Source organism: Anser cygnoides, chromosome 1 (genome assembly GCF_040182565.1).
Source record: "Anser cygnoides isolate HZ-2024a breed goose chromosome 1, Taihu_goose_T2T_genome, whole genome shotgun sequence".
Taxonomy (NCBI): Eukaryota; Metazoa; Chordata; class Aves; order Anseriformes; family Anatidae; genus Anser; species Anser cygnoides.
The window spans coordinates 105,479,808-105,502,101 of NC_089873.1; the positions used below are offsets into that span (position 1 = coordinate 105,479,808).

At 41.0% G+C, this 22,294-nt stretch overlaps 1 protein-coding gene across 1 annotated transcript; it reads left to right on the forward strand.

Annotated features, from left to right (window-relative positions):
- Positions 1 to 16: 16 nt before the first annotated feature.
- On the forward strand, positions 17 to 21,700 carry FGF6 (fibroblast growth factor 6). The gene is made up of 3 exons (XM_013197206.3): positions 17 to 16,612; positions 17,395 to 17,498; positions 19,674 to 21,700. Exons 1-3 carry the CDS (start codon positions 16,273 to 16,275, stop codon positions 19,848 to 19,850), a joined length of 621 nt encoding a protein of 206 aa, XP_013052660.2. The 5' UTR covers positions 17 to 16,272; the 3' UTR covers positions 19,851 to 21,700.
- The last annotated feature ends 594 nt before the right edge of the window (positions 21,701 to 22,294 follow it).

Genomic DNA, 22,294 nt, shown 5'->3' on the forward strand with positions numbered 1-22,294 from the left:
ATAATTTTGTGTGCAAAATGTGTAATACATCAAATATTTGTGACTCTTCTAAACAGAAGATGTCTAGTAGCCAGATCTAACAGCCCAAAATCCAGACTGGACACCTCAGTGTCACCAGTGCCTCATGGCATCTTTTGCCAACATATCCCCTTTCAACTCCTTCATTTGAAAATCATGAGTTATGAAACTCAGCAATGCAAAACTGAGATATACAGCAAAAGCTTGCTGGATGAATGTCATAATATACTTAAAGGTCATGTAGACACATGGTTTTCTGGTAATAATATATACAACTCCTCACCATTCAAGTATATACTTCGCATAGCTCCCTTTTGTGGTATATTGGTGTAGGTAGTGTAAACCTCATGAAAAAGCAAAAAAATGAACAAACTTTTACATGTTGTATTCACATCAGTAATGCTATTCAGGTGTTATTCAACTTTTCTTGAGATCTAGTCAAAAAAAAAGGTAGAAAAAGGGAAAGCTGTGAATATTTAAACTCTGAAAGTGCAGTTATTAAAAAAGGAAAAAAATAGAAGGAAAAAAATCCACTGCAAAAGGTCAGATACCATCCAGTTTATTCAAACGAGCACCTTAGTCAGAGAATTATTCTTAGCCCTATAATAATCTTCAAACGTTAAGTTAGATGGGTATCTCTCTACAGCTAGAAATATGGCATGAAGGTCAGCCATGACTTGATCTTTTCTAGAGCTGGCAACACTCCCACTTGAAGTGGGAGGTTAAACTAGATGACTTCCAGAGTTCCCTTCCAACAAACATTTCTATGATAGTATGATCTCATGCCTATATTGCAGTTAAAGGGACCATCTTATTTTTTTTTTAAGTCTTTGAGATGTGCAGAGCTGATTTCAACTATTCCTATAGAAAGAGCTTGAAGGAAGTTTCCATCATGTTGATTCTTTATCTTTGTACATCATGCTTTAGACAACAACAGCATATTTTAGTTCTGGCTGGCAGTAAGAAATAATTTGCAGTGAAATAACATCCATACGGCATGTGTTTGTGTATGTGTGCAAGGAAGTAGCTGAAGTGGGTTTGCAGGCCTGTGGGGCTTATATGTCCAAGTGCCAGCCACTGGGGAGATGCAAGATTGTGGGGAAGTTACAGTACAGACAGTGTGTATAAGAGCACATCAGCTACTGGAAGGATACATATTGTATTATGTACACATATATGCATATGTATACATACATACATGTAGAATCATAGAATAGTTTGGGTTGGAAGGGACCTCAAAGATCACATAATTCCAACCCCCCTGCCATAGGCAGGGACACCTCCCACCAGACCAGGTTGCACAAAACCCCATTCAACCTGGCCTTGAACCCTTCCAGGGACGGGGCATCCACAACTTCTTTAGGCAACCTGTTCCAGTGCCTCACCACCCTCTGAGTGAAGAATTTCTTCCTAATGTTTAATCTAAATCTACCCTCTTTTAGTTTAGAACCATTACTTCTTGTCCTATCACTACACTCCCTGATAATGACTTATATTTTCCACTCTCCAGTCAGTCTGAGAAGGTAACAGGATGAAGCCATTGGAACTGACTGTGTTTCCTTGCCTGCTGTGTTTTCTGTCTGTGCTGATCTGTAGGATCAGCCATGTAGAGATGTATGTATGAATTGTGTGCACGTGTGCCTACTGGAAATACACACTCAGCCCCGCTGGACGTGGGGGCAAGGAGCTGAAGCAGCCCCAGCTCTGTCAGGCTGGATTTGGCAACCCCCAGCGCTCTGGAATCCTCTGGCTCCCCAAATCCTCTGAATCCCTAAAGCCCTTTTAGGCTGACAGATAGCATATGCTTAAATATGTACATAACTTAACACTTTAGCTGTCTCACAGCTAAAATCGGTCAGGCCCACCACGTATACCAACTTAAGATGGAGAACTGATTTACTTATGTTTACAGCTCTACAGAACTGTGTCAGGCCCTAATTCAGAAAACAAATATTTGTCTAATTGCAGACATATCAATTTTACCAAGACTTTAAGTTATATTTAAGTACCTCTTTAATCAGATTTTATGTCAGCAGGGATTTATCATCATGGCTGAGGTGATAGTCAAGAGTGTAGTCTTTAACTTTGCTTCTGTCCAAAACAACCCAGTATTTAGTAGTGCTTCCAACTTATGTTCGGTGTCTTTTGGAGTGTATGGACTAAACTTCACACAGGGCTCTTTGTCAGACTGCCATGCGGTGAGGACACATGTGCCATCCACATATTCCCTGGCTTTTGGGACATGTGGTAAGAGTGGTGGCTTTTTTCTCTTTCATCCCTAATTCTAGCCAAGCACATCTTCTTACCACAGTCTTTGCCCTTGGTGGTCAAGCCATTCTCAGGAGAGAGATGGATTTGAACTTCTTTATGTCAGTGTGGGCCTGGTATCTGAGTTTCCTGCTTCAAAGAGATTGATACAGTCTTTTGCACTGGTAAATATGTCCAAATGTAGGGCATTCCCGACATGGAAGAAAACAGCAGGCTGACCTTCTTTCCTCTTTGGTGCTTAACCTCCAAAAACTGTTTGAGGCTAAGAATTCAGACCTGAGATAAGGGCTTGAATCCAGAAAAAGATGCTGGACTTTGAAGGCATCATTTAGTGTTCCCTTATGACTGAAGTAGACAGTGCTTCTATGGTGACTGTGCTGGCTGCTGTCATTCCGGGGTGACTAATGCTCCTCTGGTGCTGCAGAACCAGAAAGGGCTCTGGATTCAGAAAGTGAAGTGCTACCATACTGAACATGTTTGTGGGCACGGGCCTGAGTGAATGCATCAGGAGGAAAGGAGGCTTGATCTAGGGAGGCTGGAAAACTGGAGGAGCTCAGGACCCTCTCCATTCTCTGCCTGCAGCTCTGTTCACTGAGAGGGTAACTTCCACCAGCTGGCCATCCTGCCCTGCTGAAGGTCACCACCCCCATCTTTACCTCCACTGGGTGAGACACTCCTCAAAATGCAATTTGAGCTCTGTAGGCAGAAAGAAGTGGGTCAGAAGAGCCCCTCAGTTGCCCTGTGTTAACTGACCCACCACAGTTTGAGTGAAAGGCAGCAGCGAGGAGCAGCAGGAGGTGATAATCTTTCAGCTGATGTCATGGCAGTGGGAAGAAAACTCGATCAAGGCTGAGATATTTATTTGAGGAGGGTAATGGAGACAGCACCTTAACTCCTATGAGAAAGGGGGAAAAAAGAGATCTTTGAACCTTTCCTCACTGCTAGTGGCGTTCATCAGCATTTTTCACCAGCTTCCAAAAGAAAGAAATCATCAAGAAAAGAAAGAAGTCAGAAAGAATGTGGCAGTGCAGGCTGTATACAGTACATGCTGGATCCTTATCACCTTCAAATTTGCTGCATTTTTATAAGGAAAGACACATTCAGATGTGACTTTCAGGAACCTCAGGCTATGCACATAAAGGAAAGCTCTTCCCTGTCTATCCAAATGCTGGGCAATGTCTTCATTTTTGAGTACACAAACTAAGGCAGCTTAAGCAGGCTGACTTTCAAATGAGATATTCAGCACTTTCTGAAAGCCAAGCCCATGCATCTAAAGTTTAATACATCTCAAAAATAGGGGTAATTGGAATAACAAGTCATCTGGGAAAGTCTTGACCTGCACACAGTGCAAATGAAACAACATGAGAACAAAATCTGGCTGTCACCTGTGCAGTGCTCACACCAGTGGCAGTGCTTGCTATCATGAGAAGCTCTGTGAATGAAATTGTTCTCTGTAAGAAGCATTTTGCACAGTAATATGAGCCTGCTCGATTACCTACTTGCTGCATAAACTACCTTAATTTTTACTTTGGAGTCATACACAAGCCAGACCTTCCAGACACTTTGAAAACAAGTAGAACAAGAGCAAAGGTGGCAAACACAACCAAAGAGAGTTAGGGATCAGTCAAGCTGGACACAACAACAGGATTAAGCAGGAGATGTATAAGAGGCTTTCATTGTGCCATCAACACAATCATTTTACACAACACTATTTTCATGATTAGTTATTACACATTATATGACAGCATTCCCATGCCTTCGGGCTTTTTGTAACAGTAGGAGAAATGGTGGGCTGGAGGAGACAGCTGGACTTGCACTTGGTATATGTCAGTTTACTTAAGCAGAACCATTTTACTGCTGCTGGAGGAATGCAGCAAAAGGTCAGTGCTGAAACTTCGCTAAAGTAAGTTGAGCACACATTCCAGCTGCGAACATATGCTGACTACTTGCTTGATCAAAAAGGAAATTTCAGAGCTCTGCTACATGCTTGCCTTGACCCTGCTCCATACCGCCTGTCTAGTGTGCATCAGACAAACTGTTCTCTAATCCTGCATGCAATACACATTCTGTTAAAAGATGCTTGGAATAGTTGCATATCATCATTAGTAGAGCAATCTTAAACTGGGCTCATGCATATGGAAAAGTGCATGACAGCAGGGAGAGGGATGTCACGAGGAGAGGTGTTGTATGAAAGCATTAAATGTGTGTTTTTATTTCTTAGTCCTGTGTTCCCACCATAACCTGACCCTGTCCAAGTGAGAATCATCTTTGCAAGGGAAAATTAAACTCAGTTCTTGTATTTCCCTTGTCTGTGTCTTTAAATGTTTAATCTTCTGGAGCTACTCTGATCTGGTCAGTGTCAGAGGAAGAATCCTGTGCTGACAAAATGCACTAAGAACCTACACCAACTTAACTGGGCTGTTAAAAATTTCAGAAGTGAAGCTCTTATAACTGCAAGAGCTTCTGGCTGATTTAGAACATGCCCTCATAACATCGCTTGATAAAAATAAGACTCTGGCTTTTTAATAGAACAAATTGCTTGGGTTTTATATTTAACCACAGTCAGTGTTAAAGCTATAACTGTTTTTCAGAATATTTTAGGAATCTGATCTTGATCTTCCATGTGTTAAAAACCATCACAACAAATACCTTGCATTGTGGCTCCTGAGGAAGATATAACAAGGTGGCTGCAGCCTGAAATAAAAAGCATTTATTTTATGTTCAGGTTTGCTACTCTTATCAGAGTAGGTATCAGAAATGATCATTTCAAGGTAAGCAAGGAGGCAGTCTTGAGCCAAATAACCTTGCAAACCTGCATGTTGTTTGGAGAGAGGGCACCAATGTTCCCATTACTCACAGACAGCTCTTCAAAAACTCTGAGGCTCCACTGTGAAAAATGGTACTTGTATTTAGGACCCTCAATGCACTGGGAGCAGAGGATATTCTGATAAAAAGAAATGGTTTCCTTTCTGAAAAATGGGACTTGCAGACATTAAGAATATTACATGATGATCATGATAATCAATCAGATTAAAACTCTGGGTTTACTAATCTCAGTTTGTCTTTGGGTCGTGCTTCAGTCAGTCTAAATGTATAGTACAGTCATGGTTTAGTAGCAATACATCTAGAATAATTCACATTAAAAAGAACATGTTAAAAGTCAGAGAAAAAATAAAAGAGCCTTACTGGCTGCCTGCCTTTTATGCAAAAAAAAAAAAAAAATTTTTTTTCTTTTTTTTTTTTCTCTTTACTGTGGGTACTACATAGTGTTCAATCACAATGCATTAATTTGGAGAGAATAAACAACATGACACATCAGTAGAAGAATCCAACACTAGCACCAGGTTAGTTTCCTTTCACTGACTCAGATGTTTGCCGTCGACAACAAAGCACGGGAAAAGTTGATACAAAGAGGATAGGACCCTGAAAAGGTGGAGGAGTGTGTTGACAGGGCTCTCATGCAGTCCAACATTAACAAATGAAAAGACCTGCCCCCTGGCAAGACATAATTTCTCACAACACTGGCTGGGCACTGGCTGATGGGGGTGCAGCTTCACTTTTAGAAGGGGCTGGGGGTCCTGGAAGAGAGCAAGATGAACCTGAGGCAGCAGTTGTGGTGAGGAAGGACAGCTATATCCCACTGCATTAGCAAGAATGTAGCCTAGAGTTCAAGGGAAACAATTATTTCCGTGTAACTGGCCCTGGTGAAGCCACATCTGGTGTGCTAAATCCAGTTTGGGGCATCTGAGCACAAGAGAGAGGTCAACAGATTAGAGAGAGTACAATGGGGAGCCACTAGGATGCACAGGGGGCTGAAGCACTTGATGTTCAAGGAGAGGCTGAGGGTACTGTTGGCAACATACCAAGGATCAAGGTAACTGCTCAGCTGTCTGTATTTTTTTGAGCTTTAGCCTTCTAGCAAAGTAAAAATGTGTCCATTTGTCTCAGAAAGATGCTTTTTGAATAGGGTCCTGGATATTATCCATGAAGTCATTCTGTCATCCTATGGAGAATTCATAAAATTTGAATGCTGCATGTGTGTAATAAATGTTTGTTTCAAGCAAAGAAGAAACCAATGCAGTCCAAATCTAGTAGCTCTCCACAGGAGAGGTATAGGTCAGAGAATAACCAGAGCTCAAATTCTGGTCCAATTCTACTTTTTTGAATTCCATATTTTTTTTTCCATGTTTCTTTTATAACCTCTTATACCATGGAGGTACAGGCCACTCCATATCCATCACCTCTTACCTAATACTGATATCAAAGAAAGGTTCACTGACTCCGCTTATTTTGCACCCTCTGCTCATTAATGCTCTGATCTTCAAACTGCTTCTACATGTACCTACGTTTACTACTGTAAATCAGGCCAGTTCAGCCATCTGCAGTAGCATGTGCCTAATTTTGAGTGTGTGAACAGTCCAAGGGTCCACAGGAAACAAAGACCACAGACTTAAGAATTGAAACTTGCTCAGAGTTTTCTACTGGTTGATCCCAGCCACCTGCTACATATCTTTGGCTTTTAGTGATGTAAGCCAGAATACTTACTAGCTACCTGTTCTGCATATGTTTTATTAGTGCTTGCTCCACACTCCAATCTTATATTTTTTTCCTGTATGCCCCTGCAGATCTGATATGCTTCCCACAATTTCTAAGACAAATTTCCACATATACATGCAAAATTCCTTCCAGATACATTGGTATCTTTAAATACCACTTCATCACCTTTCTGTCTCAAAATGATGTGATTTTGCTCTTTTCCTTTCTTCTCCACTTCCTGGAGAGAATTATTTCCACCTTCCCATCTTTCCTACCAAAGTGTCCTTGTAGAACTAAATCTTATCATTTATAGGGACTTAAAGAGTAGAAAGGGAGTCCCTGGAGATTACATCATGGTATCTCCAAAATTATAATAACTTTTACCTGTTCCTTACTAGTCAACAATTTTAATACTCCCTCTCTCTCTCTTTTTTTTCCTTCACCGAGAGCTGTATGGATCCTGTTCTCAGAGATCAATCTTCTGAAAAAAATGTTGGACTTGATGATCCTTGTGGGTTCCTTCCAACTTGGGTATTCTCTGTAATAATTGGGTAAGGATTTATTCAGAGCAAAAACTGATTATCCCATTCCTACAAAGACTATAATAGCAAGTTCTGTATATCTGACTCTTTGTTAATGATGCAAAATCTACAAAAAGTCTGTGTTAGAGTAGCTCATTTTTTAATCCATTCTTGTATTCTAATTCAGTGTCTTCCACTCCTCCTTTTGTAAATCCTGTTTAAAGTTCAGTAACATCATTTCATTTAGCTGTTCACTGGATAAAGAGCTCTGCTGGACAATAGTTCAGATGAGCTAAGCAAATATTCTGCCGTATGCTAACCAAATGGATGAGTAGTGAGACCTTGCTTACTTTCCCTGCTCCTTGCTTTTTGTGTGCAAGCACTCATGCTTCTGTCTAGAATAAAGCTTTACCTTTACCAGACTAATTTATTGTTCAAGCTAGAATTTAGTCATAGGCCTAAATGAATAGCTAGCAATTTTATAACAAACAACCTGGCTTGAGCCTTGGGAAGAAGCTAAAATCAAAATCTCACAGAAACTGTGGCCTACTTATCACAGAGCACTTCCCATGCTGTGCCAAACAAAAACACTCTTCTCTCTACAACAACCACAGGATGATCCGTCTTTTTCTTTCTTCACCCATCAATGAAATAAATCTTTTTCTTTCTTCACCCTTGGCAATGAAAGCATCTATGTTACAATCGTATTGATCTGGGTAGTTGAACTCAGTGAGGGCTCGTACCAACTCTCTCATTGTGCGTTCCTGATCCCTTGCAAGTTCTATACAAATTTTGAGCTTCTCAGCAGACTCTGACATAGTTTGAACCCTCTTTTCTGTATCATTTGTCCTGCTGTTGAGAAGCTGAAGGATATCATGTTCACTTTCTCCTGTTCAGAAAAGGAGCTATAGGAACAAAAACTGAATTATTGCAATTGTGCGTGAAAATTGATTTGGCTTGTTTTAGCCAGCAAATCTGACCAGATAGAGCATAGATCACTTCTGAAATGTCCCAGTTTGGCTGATGAACTTTCTTTTTGGATGATTTTCTGGTGGCTGAGTTTTAGCTACCCATCTAGATAGCTGTCTGAGAATGCAGCCTGGAGCTTTACTAGACCCCTGATGATGAGAACAAGATATAGTTTTAGATGCACATTTTTAAAGAGTGAATGAAAAATCTTCAGTTACTCCTATAGATCCTGTTTAAGTGCAGGTCCCTTTCAATCAGTCCCAGGAACTGATTAATTTATATTAAATAACAAAGAAATAAAAGGAAGGACAAATCCCTTGCTCTCTTACCTTCATTTTCTTGTTTCTAAGAGCTTCACATAAAGAACAACATGAAAGGAAAATACTAGCTCCATCTTTCAGCACAAATGACGTTTTCAAGCAATCAAAAAGTTCAAGCAACAGCTGTCTGATTTATATTCCTAGAGCTTGAAGGCAGAGCATACTATCTACTATCTTTTGGACATTTTTGAGGACAGCATGTTATAAGGAAAAATTATTTGCCCTTGGCACAACACTGAAGGCACAGCCCAAGCCCACGCTGTGGTCTTCCTCAGCTGCTGGCTTCTCTTCCTTTCTTGCTGCTGCCTGATAATGTTAAGTATTTGACTGGTCAGGCTGCTCTTGCATTGGAGTTAGCACTACTTGGAGCAGGAGGCTGAACTTGAACTCCTTAGGTCCCTTCTAATATACATGTTTCAATGACTCTGTGACTCACTCAGGGGGTTAGTTTAGTTTAGTGAGAAAGGGCAGGAGAAGACTTGTTGAGATCTTCAGTAATATCGTTGGCACACCAGATTTCCTCCCTATGTGAAGTATTAAGTTGTTGCTATTTTTGTACGTGCAATAACATGATAGGAACACTGCGGAACAACATTGAGACCAAATAAAAGAAACACCCAAGAAAGAAACAAGGAGTTTCTTCCATGGGTGGGGTAAGGCTTAGCCTGAAAAATCTGCCAAGGGCATAAGAGGGGCAGTAAAAGGGAACTGGCATCCCATGGCTGCTGTGATTTAATTTCAGAAGCATAAAGAGTTTGGAGAATCTGTTTTTCTTGCTCTTATTCCACAACATATTCTGAACATGAGCCAGCATTTGGTGAGGCTGGTGAGACTTGTGTCCCTGACCTCCTTATAGCTAGGTAGCCCTAGGAGGCCTAATCATGCGGAAAGCACATGCAGCTGACACCAGAAGCCAGGGGTTTCTGAAACCCTGCCTGAGTCACTTAGATCAGTCTGGAGTTTTGATGTCCTTTAAAAATTTCACCCAAGTATAGATCTGAAAGAAAGTGGGATGTTAAAGGGACACGCTGTGCAGCAACTCTACACCCACTCTTATGTAGCTGGGAATGTGCAAATGCTGTAGCACAAAACAAAGTCATGCGGTCTTTGAATATACCTAGAGCATCCCGTACAATGCAGCCTGTGGCTGAGACACCCTCCTGACACAAGTATGTGTGAAGACTTTGTAGGACTTCAGATAATAGGCTTGAGATAGCTTTTCAGAGCTCAGTGAAGAAACATGTCTGTGCTGTTGGGAGAAAAGTGCAAAAGATTTCCAAGCAGACACCATCGCTGCAAATGCTGCTGGATCAAACACAACATAACCTGGTTGTGACCAGCTCACACACATTTACTTGCAGTCTGTCTGCTGCTCTGTTCCTGGGCCAGTTGCTGGGCACCAGGGAGGGGATTCATCTCCAGATTAAAAAACTTCCATGTAGGAGTCAATGTGTGTGAGCCTCAGCTCCTGTTACACGAAGACCTTGTCAGTGAAGGTAGTGGGGTCCTGAGAAGGCTTCAGCTCACCCTGGGGAAGACACCTCCTGGCTCGTGAGTTGAGTCAGTTTCTGCACTTCTCGACTGTGTTAACTAGATCCCTCCCTGACTGTACTGCAAGCTTAGACCCTTGGAGAACATGGACTCACTGTAGTGTAGGCACCTTCACACCCATGTATGAACACAGAGCAGTTGCTCACACAAAATTGCCCAGGGACTCTTGCCAGAACTGGTTTCTCTTCTGCTCTCCTCTTGCAGTGGGACACCCTGGGTTTTGACCCCTTCCAGGACTGACTCTAACTAATTCAGCCTTCCCCTGTGAATGAGCAACATGACAAGGGTTACACACCTGTATTTCTTACAGGATTTTGAAATCCTCAGGTGTGGTGAGTACCTTCTCTTCCCCCACCAATACAGCAGTGAGAATGGAAAAAAGGAAGAGGCTGGGAGGAGAAGTCAAAGATCGGTTCCTTTCCTGGTGAAATTCAGCAATAAATTATAACTATTATCAAAGCTGGGTTCCAAGCTTTAGACCTTCAGTGTTGCCTACCTTGCAAGAAACCAGGAAAGAGTTCAGGTGGCCCCACAAAGGCCCCATGATTCATATTTCTTCTCTGAAACATGAGGGATCAAGACCAAGAGATACAGAATTGACATGCAAGAGAAAGCCCTCACCTGAACTAATGGAACACAAAACAAGGTAGACACATTTACCTGGCAAGTGGCAGAAATTGCCTTCAATCTTCAAAACTGGATTACTGCAAATCATCTGAATGGCTTCCACAATCAGGAATAACCCAAAGACTTTGTCAGTTGGCCTCTTGTACAAAACCTCACCACTACCACCAACAAAAAATTGTTAGTTTTGCTTTCCTATTGATGATGCTGCCTGAATGGGCCATTTAGTGTCCCTATCCCTGCATTGTCCTTGCTCCTGCTGTAATGATAAAACCCTGTGTGTAATAAACTAAAACCAAATTAAACATGTCCCACATCATTCTACTCTTCTAATAAATATCACTGAAGAGATCTCTGTGGGGGCTGGTGGCTGTCACTTTTTTAAGCTCAGTGTTTTGCCCTCGGACTGCCTGTCCTTGCGGAGTGGGAACAGCTGAGGAGGTGATGAGAGAGGCAGTGAGTTGGTGTGCAGAGCACTGGCTTGGGAAGCAAAAGGTTCACCATGGATTCAATGCTCTGTCTTCTGAAAGTCATTTCAATCTCTGTAAAATATGGAGAGGCAGATTTAGCCACCTCAAAACTGTTGTTGGTGGGATTTTATTGTGCCCAGAAATGTAGAGAAGGACCGGGCCAGCTGCACTGGAATACATCTCTTACTGACAACTCTGCACCACAGAAATCTTTTCCCGTGCTTTCAGAGAGCAGTCCCAAATCTTCAGGTGTCCTCCAGGCTGCACCAGCAAGAGCTCTACAGGGGAGCCAGTGCAATCACCAGCTGCTTTGGGCACTCCATTTCCTACTCAACACCAACCACTTCTGCAGCCTATGTGGGCTACCTTGTCCTCACAGTCCCTAGAACAGACGAGAAGTTGAAACACAGTTTCTTTTCCCAGAGGTCTTCCAGGCTCTGGGTTTCTATGCCAAGCTTTAAACCAGGATAAGCCTAGGACAGCTCTTGTGCGGAAAACTATAAAGGTAAGATGCAAGCTCTGCTCTGTTACGTCATGGTACCCCAAGAACAACTCTGTTGCAAGAAGGAATTTGTGTTCATGTCATAAAGAGCAAGATTTGCCCATAATCCTGTCTGTGTGCAAACGCAGCAAAGTTACTCTGTGTCCCTATGAACTCTGTGTCCCTACGAACTAATTTCTGTGCTAATGCCTTGGGGGAAAAAGATTAATCTGTTTGGCATATCTATGTTTGACATGCCTTCTTTAGATTATGAATATGAATTTAGCTTATTCATTTAGCTTATGAATTTAGCTTGAATGATCTGTAAACCAAAATTTTTCCAAGTAAGTTAGAATACTTATATATTCCTGACTCTTCTATGGCTTCCTTTGGGAGTGGATCTTTCCTCTACTTTGTCAAAAAAAAAAAAAAAGCCAGGAAGGTGTTCTGTCATTTGTACCTACCTGTAGGAAACTAGCATGTAAAACCTCAGCGAGAGGCCTTGTGGTGGAATGGGAAGGTGATACTTATTATAAACAAATCTCTAAGTTGTTTTCTCCTACTCACATGTTCACATGCACCAAGACATATGTGCCTGAGTGTCCTGGCCAGGACCGCTGCTTGTGACATGGAAGATGAGGGAAGCCAGCTGTTACATCCTCAGTCTGTGTCTTGGTTTCACTTTGACTGGTGTCGATAAGCTGGTTTTTGAATATGCCTTTTACATGCTTTAGAAGTCAGCAGCTGTAACAAGGTGACACTTTCGTTTCAGAAGCTTGTTTGCTTCAGCCTCTAAGTGTCTTACACAAGGTTGCTGTCTATTTTCTTGCTTATTCACTCTGGGTATAAATGGCTACACATCTGCCTTCCCTGTGGGATAACAGGAAGAAGAATAACAAATGCAGAGTGCTATAACCCTCTTTGTCATTGTTCTGCCATCAGCCTTCTGGTTTTCTACTGATTCTGGGTTTCTACTGATTTGTGCTGTAGCCCTATCCAATGTGGGCTGTCTGATCTTAATGTCAACAACACACCCAGTGTTTACCAGTTTTATTTCTGTTAGCTGGGTCCTTGGGTATTAATACAAGTCATTTTCATAACCCTTGCTATATTTTCTTTTGGTTTTGCTTTCATACACACATTCTGTGATTTATGTCTTTCATTCATAATAGTATTTTTGTTACAATTCTCTATGTGCTGGCCAACTCACTTCAGCAACCCCCCCTGTGCCTAAAGATGGTCTGATGGGGCTCTATGTTCATACTGGGTATAAAAGTCCTGTGCGAGTTATCCAGAGCCTGCAATGCCCTGCCATAGCAGTCAGATCTGTGACCCAGCAATCTCCTTCCTCCTCTGTTCCACAACCAGCCTGGATCTTCAGCACAGGCAAGGTGAAAAATTTTAGTTTGACTTTCTGCTTTCGAATGAGGGACAGCTCTTTCCGTGCCTTAAAATAGGGAGAGACTTTTTAGAGATTTGAAAATGGAACCCTGGAGCCTAGGTCATCGTGCATTTTTGAAAGACGTGCTCTGAATCTGTATCACGTTACTGCTCAGCTGCCTGGCTTTTCCTAGACTATCTGAAAGTGGATCTGTATTGCTGTGTTCCAAAGGGGCCTTATTTTAATATCGCACTGAAATACTGACAATGAAAGCCTGTTACTTTAATTAGGTGGCAACCCCCGTCATCCTGGGTCTTAGGACTTTGAGTAAGAAGAGGTTGATTGCTGAGGTAAATTTTTACCATTATGGAGTTCATGGGATTAATTTTACTGTAAATTTCTATTTTACAGCTTTTTACAGTTATCTCCCTTGACACCTTCCAAATTCTGCTGGACACATGATGCCAGAACAATGTGCTATCTGAAAAATCAAAAAGATTTCAGTCAATTTTCTGGAGACAGTTAATTCACAGGCCAAGAAGACAAGTTTAACCACAACAAAATACATTGTAAAGGAGACAAGGATTATCTAATTGAATCAGAAACTCTAGAACTTACACAAAAGTTCGTCTTCAGACATCTTTCCTAATACACCAAAACTCAGCAACCTTCTGGCTATGATCAGACTGTGAGGTGGTTGAAGACTCATTTCAGCTCTGATGCAGAACTGCCGAGTAGTACAAGACTATAGTATACCCCTCATCTCTCAGCTGCACACCATTCACCACTCGGTCTTAGGCTGGGTACCAAGAATCTCTCTCTGAGGACTGTCAAACATCCCAGTGAAGTGACAATTTTTAGCTATTGTTTTAGTTACCAGATCAAGCAAAAGTAGCAGTGGCAGATATGCCAGCAAAAGTTAGAGAAGCTGTTTTAGCCTATGCCTTGGTCCTGTTGTGAGAAAACTGACAAATAAGACAAAGGTGATTGAAAGCTGGTGATGGAAAGCCAGCTCTGCACCCTCCTCCCTCAACCCGTGAAACCACCAACTGCTGTTTTGCTTGATGATTGACAGCTGTATTCTGCTTTTCCTCTTAGGACACTGATCACAAGAAAGCTGCAGAATTACACTTCAAGCATTCCTTAGGGAGAAGAAAACAACACTTTAGAAGTGAATATTACAATGCATATTTTACAGACAGGGATGGCTCCGAGATATTAAGCTTTTTTCTTGGAGTCACATGCATTGGGAATGAGCAGGACTTCAGACTGTACTATAAAACAATCTAGGAAGTCGATGCTTCATCCCTGTAACATCCCTATAACCATGAGCCTTTTTTCCTGTCAGCACTGGCCTCCCATAGAGACACTGCAGCTGTGCCAAGAGGGTGAAAAATGCAGGTAATTGCTAAAAATTATATATGCAGTTCACACCCCGGAAAAATCATGAGATAAAGTAGACAGCAGCAGAGAAAGTGATATGATTTTTTTTTTCCATCATGAGCAAAAGGCAGAAGATAACCTGAATGCTGCTTTGACCAAGACATAGAGCTTCTGAAATGCCACCTGGCACAAGCCGGGGGGCTAGTCCAGTGGTTCCCAGTCTTTTTATAGCTGAGCACCTCTCAAGAGAGTAATCAGTATTTCACACGTCACCGAATCTATCTGCTCACCTGCTTCAAGTTTACCATCTCCTCCCCATCGCTCGTGTGTCTGCTGCGTCCATGGCCTCATATTACAGCCCAGTGAATGTGAAACTGTATGTCATGCCTGATGTGCTTGGTTCCACTGCACTTCCAGGTATTCTCCTTAGTAGCATGCAGACATCTCAAATGACATGGACAACACAAGTTCTGTGCTGTGAAAAGCTGCCAGACATATTGGCAAAAATATTTGCTGATATCTCAGCCATTTTCTACCGCCTACTGTATTAGTGTATTATATGAGGGGAAATAAGTAAGGCAGTCTGAGGAAGAAGAGGAAAATGAAGATGCTTGTCATTTACAAAAGTAAATAATAAAGGTAAAGGAGCACTTGGGCTTGAGGAAAAGAGACAGTGAAAAGGTAGGAAGGAGTGGCCATTTCCCTCTCTCTTTAATGCATTGCTAAGCCCCTGTCTTGCAAATACAATTGCACACCTGCAAATGTATTCTAGAGCAGCACAGATCCAAGATTTGTTCACTGTATTAAGGCCCATGTCCTTCACAAATAAATGGGATCATTTGGAAGTCACCTCAGTGAAAACCACAAACACTTAAGAACATTAGTAATGTCCCCTTGCTACCAGCAACTGCAAGCTTGTGCCTGCATGCCTGGCTTAGCAGAATTGCAACTGCAAACAGCAGAAGCATGTTTGAGTAAAAACAGTAGAAACAAACCCCACTTTCCACATGGCTTACCTCTGTGTTAACAGAGCAGGAGCACTCCTTTTAGAGGCACAGAAAAGCTGTTAGTGCATGGGCCGCTGTCGTAAAGGGTGCCCTGGATTTGCTGGGCATGCACTAAAAGAGAAACGGCCACTTCAAGCCAATTCTCCCCAAATGCTGAGCTACCCTGATGTACACCCAGCGATCATGCAGCTAAGGAAGTGACTGCAAAGTCTTCATTGCTCTCTGATGAGGTCCATGACTGTTTTTACACCTTCTTCTCTAAATAAGGAAGCTGCCTGCGAGGCCTCTGACTGCCCAACCAATTTGATTCCTTTGCTTTGCGCAGCCAATGAAACCTCACTCCTACCTCTGGTCTTGGATGACAGCACTCATCAAACCCCAGCCAGCCTGGGAGGACGGCAGGTTAGTGTTACAGCCATGGCAAGCTTACCTCTGGCAAGCTGTTGATGTCAGAGTGATGAAGTGGGGAGGGACAGCCTCTGCACTATAAAGATGGGTCAATCAAATACAACCGAGGCTGCCCACCGGAGAGCAGGACCTCCAAAACATGGTCCCCACCAGTTTGAGTCCTGCTGGCCTCTCTCTGCTTCCAACCCAACTGCTCTCAGGCTTTAGTTTCATGTCAGCAATCTCTATTTGCTTTCCAAAAATAAGCTTCTGCCACCATGCTGAAGGGAGAAAAACAAGAAGGGCGGTATTTTTAGGGCCATTAATTCTGACCACGTGCCCAGGAGGTGAACCGGATGACCACTGCACAAAGACTTCTCATCACTATGTTCTCCAAAGCCAGCATTCATCGGACGTTGTCTGCTTTCATTCTCCTGTTTTTTTTAGCTGGGATTGCTTCAACATATCCAGTTGTAAGCAGAACTAATGGCACATTGCTGGAAAGAGGATGGCAATCTCTGTTGTCCAGGTCCATTGCTGGGATGTCAGGGGAGAAGTCAGATGTGAACTGGGAGAGTGACTATTTGCTAGGAATCAAGAGGCAGCGGAGGCTTTATTGCAACGTGGGCATCGGGTTTCACCTTCAAATCCTCCCAGACGGAAGGATAAGCGGAGTTCACAATGAAAACCAATACAGTGAGTTGCATCCAGAAATGAAATAGATGTCACTTAATTGCTGTGAACTCTAGTAATTACCCTTCATAGAATGCAAATGTTATTACTTGTTATTGCTAATCTGTGCTACATCTGTTGCCTTTTAAAAGTCTCTGGGATCAATAAACATTAGAAACCTCCAGGCTGAAACATGTCACAAATGCTTAGACAAATTTATATACAATTTATTTTTACTTTGCTTTACTGCACAGATGAGAAAAGACAAAACAGGTTGAAAACTTTCTCTCTGCTGCATTTGCTCACTCCTCACCTTCTCATTTGCCTTTTGAATCTGGGAGGTTGTCACCAAGCTCACAGAGCCAAAGAATGATTTTGGAATTCTACATTTGGGACACTCAGTAATGGAAGGGACTTGCTGTTCCTGGTGTGCTTGTTCTTATGGCTGCTGTTCTGTAACTATAAGACTAAAGGAAAAGCTTTAGTCCTTTGGACTTGATTTTTTCATAGAAGACAGTAACAGTAACATAAAAATAAGTTACATATTAAAAAGTCCAAGAGAGTTTGATAGATATAAGAGCAAAAGTATTCTGTAGGGTATGAATATGATTCTGGAAGAATTATTATAAGATCCTTTGGCATATAGAAAAAACATCATCTTTTCTGTGTACTTTTATTATGCCCAACTAGGGACATAGTTCTAATAAAAATTATGTTCATTAGGGTTTTAAAATAGTCATATCTGAATTGCCTTTGATTAGCTACAAATTCTGTGATAATGTTTCTATTAACTTCTTATTTTTTAGGTCTCTTTGAAATATCCACTGTAGAGAGAGGTGTTGTTAGCCTGTTCGGTGTGAAAAGTACTCTCTTCATTGCAATGAACAACAAGGGGAAGCTATATGGAACGGTGAGTACAAGTGCAAATAATTTTAATAATTAAAATAAATAATTCAAGACTTAAACAAAAACTGCAAAGGTTCTGAGTTTTGGTGTTTTGTTTGTTTGTTTGTTAGTTTTTTATTTTTTCCTCTTGAAAATCTCTACTTTCAAGCAGAGAACACAGCCTTTCAATTACAGGGAATGTACCCGGCCTGGAGTCATCAGTGTTATTCAGTGCAACAAGTGTTGTGTCTGTTGGTGGACTGTTATTTTAAAGCTTTCCAATAGCACTGTACAGAAAGCACCCTAGGAAAATGAATGCATTTTGCAAATAGTACAGATTAATTAGATAGCTTCTTCTAAGGGCTCAGCACTGCAAACGTTGTAGTAAGAGTGAATCCTGCTGATACCAACACTTCATTACACTTAAAATGAAAGGGTGTGCTTTGGAAAAACTGCTAGAACCTAAAGTGTGTGTGTGTAACAATGTGCTCCTGTATGCGCATACATGAGCGTGTAAGAGAGAGAGAATTAGAGCTATATCAGTGCTAGCTGCTGTTAGTAAAATCATGACAACATGCCTCTCCCTACTACAAACAAACACAGCATGGAGAATAAATAGGAACTCTACCCTACAGAGCCCACATATGTGACTGGGGCTATTTTAAGGATCAGTTTTGTGGGATCAGTCCCAAAGAGCGAAGAAACAGTAATAGCTATTAACAATGGTATGCAAGTCATACTGAAACATCATCACCATCATCCTCATCTAGAAAGTGCTAGCAATGCTTTTTAAATGCAATTTAATCTCTGAGACCTGAGCAAGGCGTCCTCAGTCTCAACGCTGAGTAGAAAAGGCACCTGTTAGGAAGCTCGTTTGAGAGTCTGGCTCTGGGCAATAAGCAAACCAGCCCATCTCACAATAATGAATGATACTGACAGAACTAATCTTTTTTTTTTTTTTTTTTTTTTTTGTCAAGAAACAATAAAGTCAGTTCCTTTGAAACAGCTGTAATTTCAACAAAGCATTTCACTGCTTAATAAAATACCAAATGTTGTGAAGGACACGTAGCCATTACTAATCTGGCTGTTTCCTGCTCACACAGATAATGGTAGTGGGGCATCTTAAGGTTCCACTCTTGGAATATTAGTTCACTCATGTCTGATTTCAAGCACCTAGAATTGCCAGAAGCCCAAATGCTTTGCTTAGCTAGGTCTTTCTAAAGAAATCCAGAGCTCCTTTGGATTATATTTTACAGTTTCTGTTCAATCTTGCTTATTTTCAAAGACATTTTTAAATGCTGAAATAGACGTGCATTCCCCCTTGCACAATGCAATGCCCTGAGTTAAACTCTTATAAACTTTGAATTGTTTTATTACAAAGATGCCCAAATAGAACTGCACTGGTGGTGTCTCATATACCAGACATTTGATGTCAGAGAATTATTCAGCTTTCTTTTTTAATTTCCTTGGTGCTCTGCATTTGTATCCTGCTTATCCTGTCACTTTCTCTCCCAGATAACTCTATTTCCTTGGATTGAAGTGACACCATATGAAGATAACTTAAACTGTTTACCTGGCTTAGAAGCTGGAACATCATATCTCACTAACAGATAAATATAACATCACTAAAGATGTAACAAAATATAGCATCACTAATGATGTAACAAAAAAGAAGGTTTGGTGCTAATCAAAGGCTTTTTTCAAATGCCTTATTCAAACAACCAGTTCTCCCTGAACACTGCTGTTTGTGAGAGAACTGAATGTTTTGACAGGCAGCATATAATTCTTTCATAAATGACAGGACCTCTTGCAGAGGGGAGGTATGAAATAAAGCTACATCAATTGGGCAAAAGGGCATGATGATGACAAATTATTGCTTACAAAGAAAATGGAGACATCCATGATTTATGATGAATTAACTTGATCTGTCACAGGAAGTCCACAGTTCATTATCTGGGCAGGTGGTATCTGAGTTCATCTGACACCAAACTAGCACTGCGGAGGGAGATTTATTGTTGGATGCAGACACTACGGCACCACCTGTTGCACACTGTAACATGCTCTTCTTCGGTAAAAATGCTAGTAAGAAAAGTGACTTGGGTCTTCCCAAAATACTTATTACAACTGCTTTGCTCTTCCTTGCACCACCCCCCTCCCTCCTTTCCCCACACCCCCCCCCCCCCTCCTTCCTATTCTATAGGCTGTTTTCCAAGATGAATGCAAATTCAAAGAAACCTTGCTGCCCAATAACTACAATGCATATGAATCAAATGCTTACCACGGTGCTTATATAGCACTCAGCAAACATGGGAGAGTGAAGAGAGGAAATAAAGTTTCTCCAGCTATGACAGTGACCCACTTTTTACCAAGAATATGAACATGAACAAAGCAGAAGACTTAATCCCAGGAAAAACTCTTTCATTTTGCACATGGGAATAATCTCCCAGGTAAAGTATTTATACTGTTCATTGAAAAAAAATCTATATGTGTATATTTGGGAAAATTATTTGTACTAGGTTCATCATATGGCATATGTAATATTATGCTGCTTCTCTTCTACTCTGTACAAATTTTACATGGCTGTGTGCCTCCTTTGGTGCTGAACAGAGAAAAATGCAAGTTGGAGTGCAAAGAGAAAAAATATTAGGAAGATATAGAATGGCTGTGATAATTATCTAATCAACCATTGATTATTTACTAGTTAATATTAATTACCTCAGATAAAAACCCTACATGGTGAGTTGTTTACATATCATGGGCCAAACCATCAGATGAATTTGCTTCACCAGAACTTCGAGCAGTTTACTCCATCTGAATATCTGCCTGCACCTCCCCTTCTACAAGTACACTTGTGTCCTGTCTTGTGAAGTCCTCAGACTATTTTGACCATGATGGTGCCCATTCCACAACTGTTTCCACACAAGCAAATTGCCTACCCCCAGAGTCCCTCTTTCTCTGAAGGAATTCTGCAGGACCTCCTCACATGGGCTTGTTGGCAAAATTAAGACCTACAATCAATTTCCCTTGGGAAGGGCCATGGGCTATATCAGAGATGAGTCCCAAATACAAAATGCATCAGGAGATTAGGATGTTGAATGCCACCCATGTGGCATTTTGTGAGCTACTTAAGTTTAGACCTACCTCCAATATAGAAGTGTATATCTTTAATATAAATATATATATAGACATGGTATGTGTGTTTGTGTATCTAAGTAATTACATACTTTTAACACATCAGTCATCCCAGTCTCTAGATGCCCAGGTGCTCTGATATGCATACACATATACAATCATAAATATTTAACAGCAATGTTTTCACTTTTAGCTGTACCATATTTATCTCTTAAGAACTGAAACCAGTCTGCAGGATGCATTATTTAATTGTATAATATAAGATGTATGGAATTCATGAAAGCTTCCATCAAAGGGTTATTGTAGAAAATGTCTCTGTTTTGAATTCAATTCTATTTACTGCTTTAAGTATATTTGGTTCTTTTCTATGATACCTCACTGAGGTACCAAGTACAGAGGAAGAAAGAATTTTTGTAAGCACACATTCCAATGTTGGTGCAGAGGAATTTAAACTATAATTAGAATTTCTGTCAATTGCAAAGCATCACATTCAAAGACATCATGGCAAGCTATATGAAATATTCTCCAAATCTCTCCTAGAAGCCATACAAATGGTGCATAACCTTGCCTTACTATTTTGACAACCTTTTTCCATACCACGATTCTCTGTGTCTTTGAAAGAGTATTTTAAGATGTCCAAAGTCAATAGTCACTATAAATGTCAGTTACCAGAAGCCTTGGGATTCCTGCATTGATGGCGTGCTCCTAAATTTGAAACTAGATTCAATGCAATGTCAGAGCATGAGCATTTTCAGCATAGATGGACCGTGCTGCTGCAGAAGTGAACATCTGAGTGCAAGATAATATCCCATGTGCAGCCAAAATGTGACTATGTCCAGCCTTGACATGCCATTCTATTTGCAGGGGGTGTCTATTCATAATGAATTTGAGCCTTCTGACATGTAAGAAAAACACTGTTCAGGGCCAGATCCTCAGATGGAGTAAAGCAGCCAAACTGGACTATCGGTTTATAGCTGCAGAAGATTTGGCCCAAAGAGCGTGCCTACAAGGGTGCATCTGCAGCCATACTTTCTGACTTATTGTCAAGACAACTGTTTTGTGGACATAATACAATTTTCCACTACTTTTGTGTAATTTATACTTGAATTTATTTTTCTTAAATGTAAGTGGTGATCACAGTGTAAAGGAAGAGTAAAAAGAATGGAACACTGCTTACATTACATTAAGGGGACATTTTGGATATGGCAAAGGGTAGGAGTTACACTTAATTTTCTGGTCTTGCAGTATGTAGAAAGAAGCCAAGTTGGCACCTGTTGTTCATCTACAATGTGTGCAGCAGTTTGCTTTGGGAAAAAAATCATTTTAAGAGAAAAAGTAGGATGTTTTGAGTGGGGAGATTGCCCCAAAGAAAAGTTTGGTTGATATCAGACAGTTACACTGACATAGAGTCCCTAATAGTGTTGATAGGCAGACCACAGCTGTATTGAAATACATTAGCTGACAATCTGTATTCTTGTGTTATATTCCTAATTGTCTTCTGAAATGAAATTTGAAGAAGGGTGGAAGAGTGCATGGACATAGAAGAAATCATAGTTTGAATGCTGACACATTTGTTTCTGATTACAGCTTACACCAGTGTCATTAGGTTAGGACGAAGTCTGTTCCCTCTTAAACCAACACAGTTTGAATTAATTTGTTGTTGGCAGTACTGATAAGTAATAGGATAGC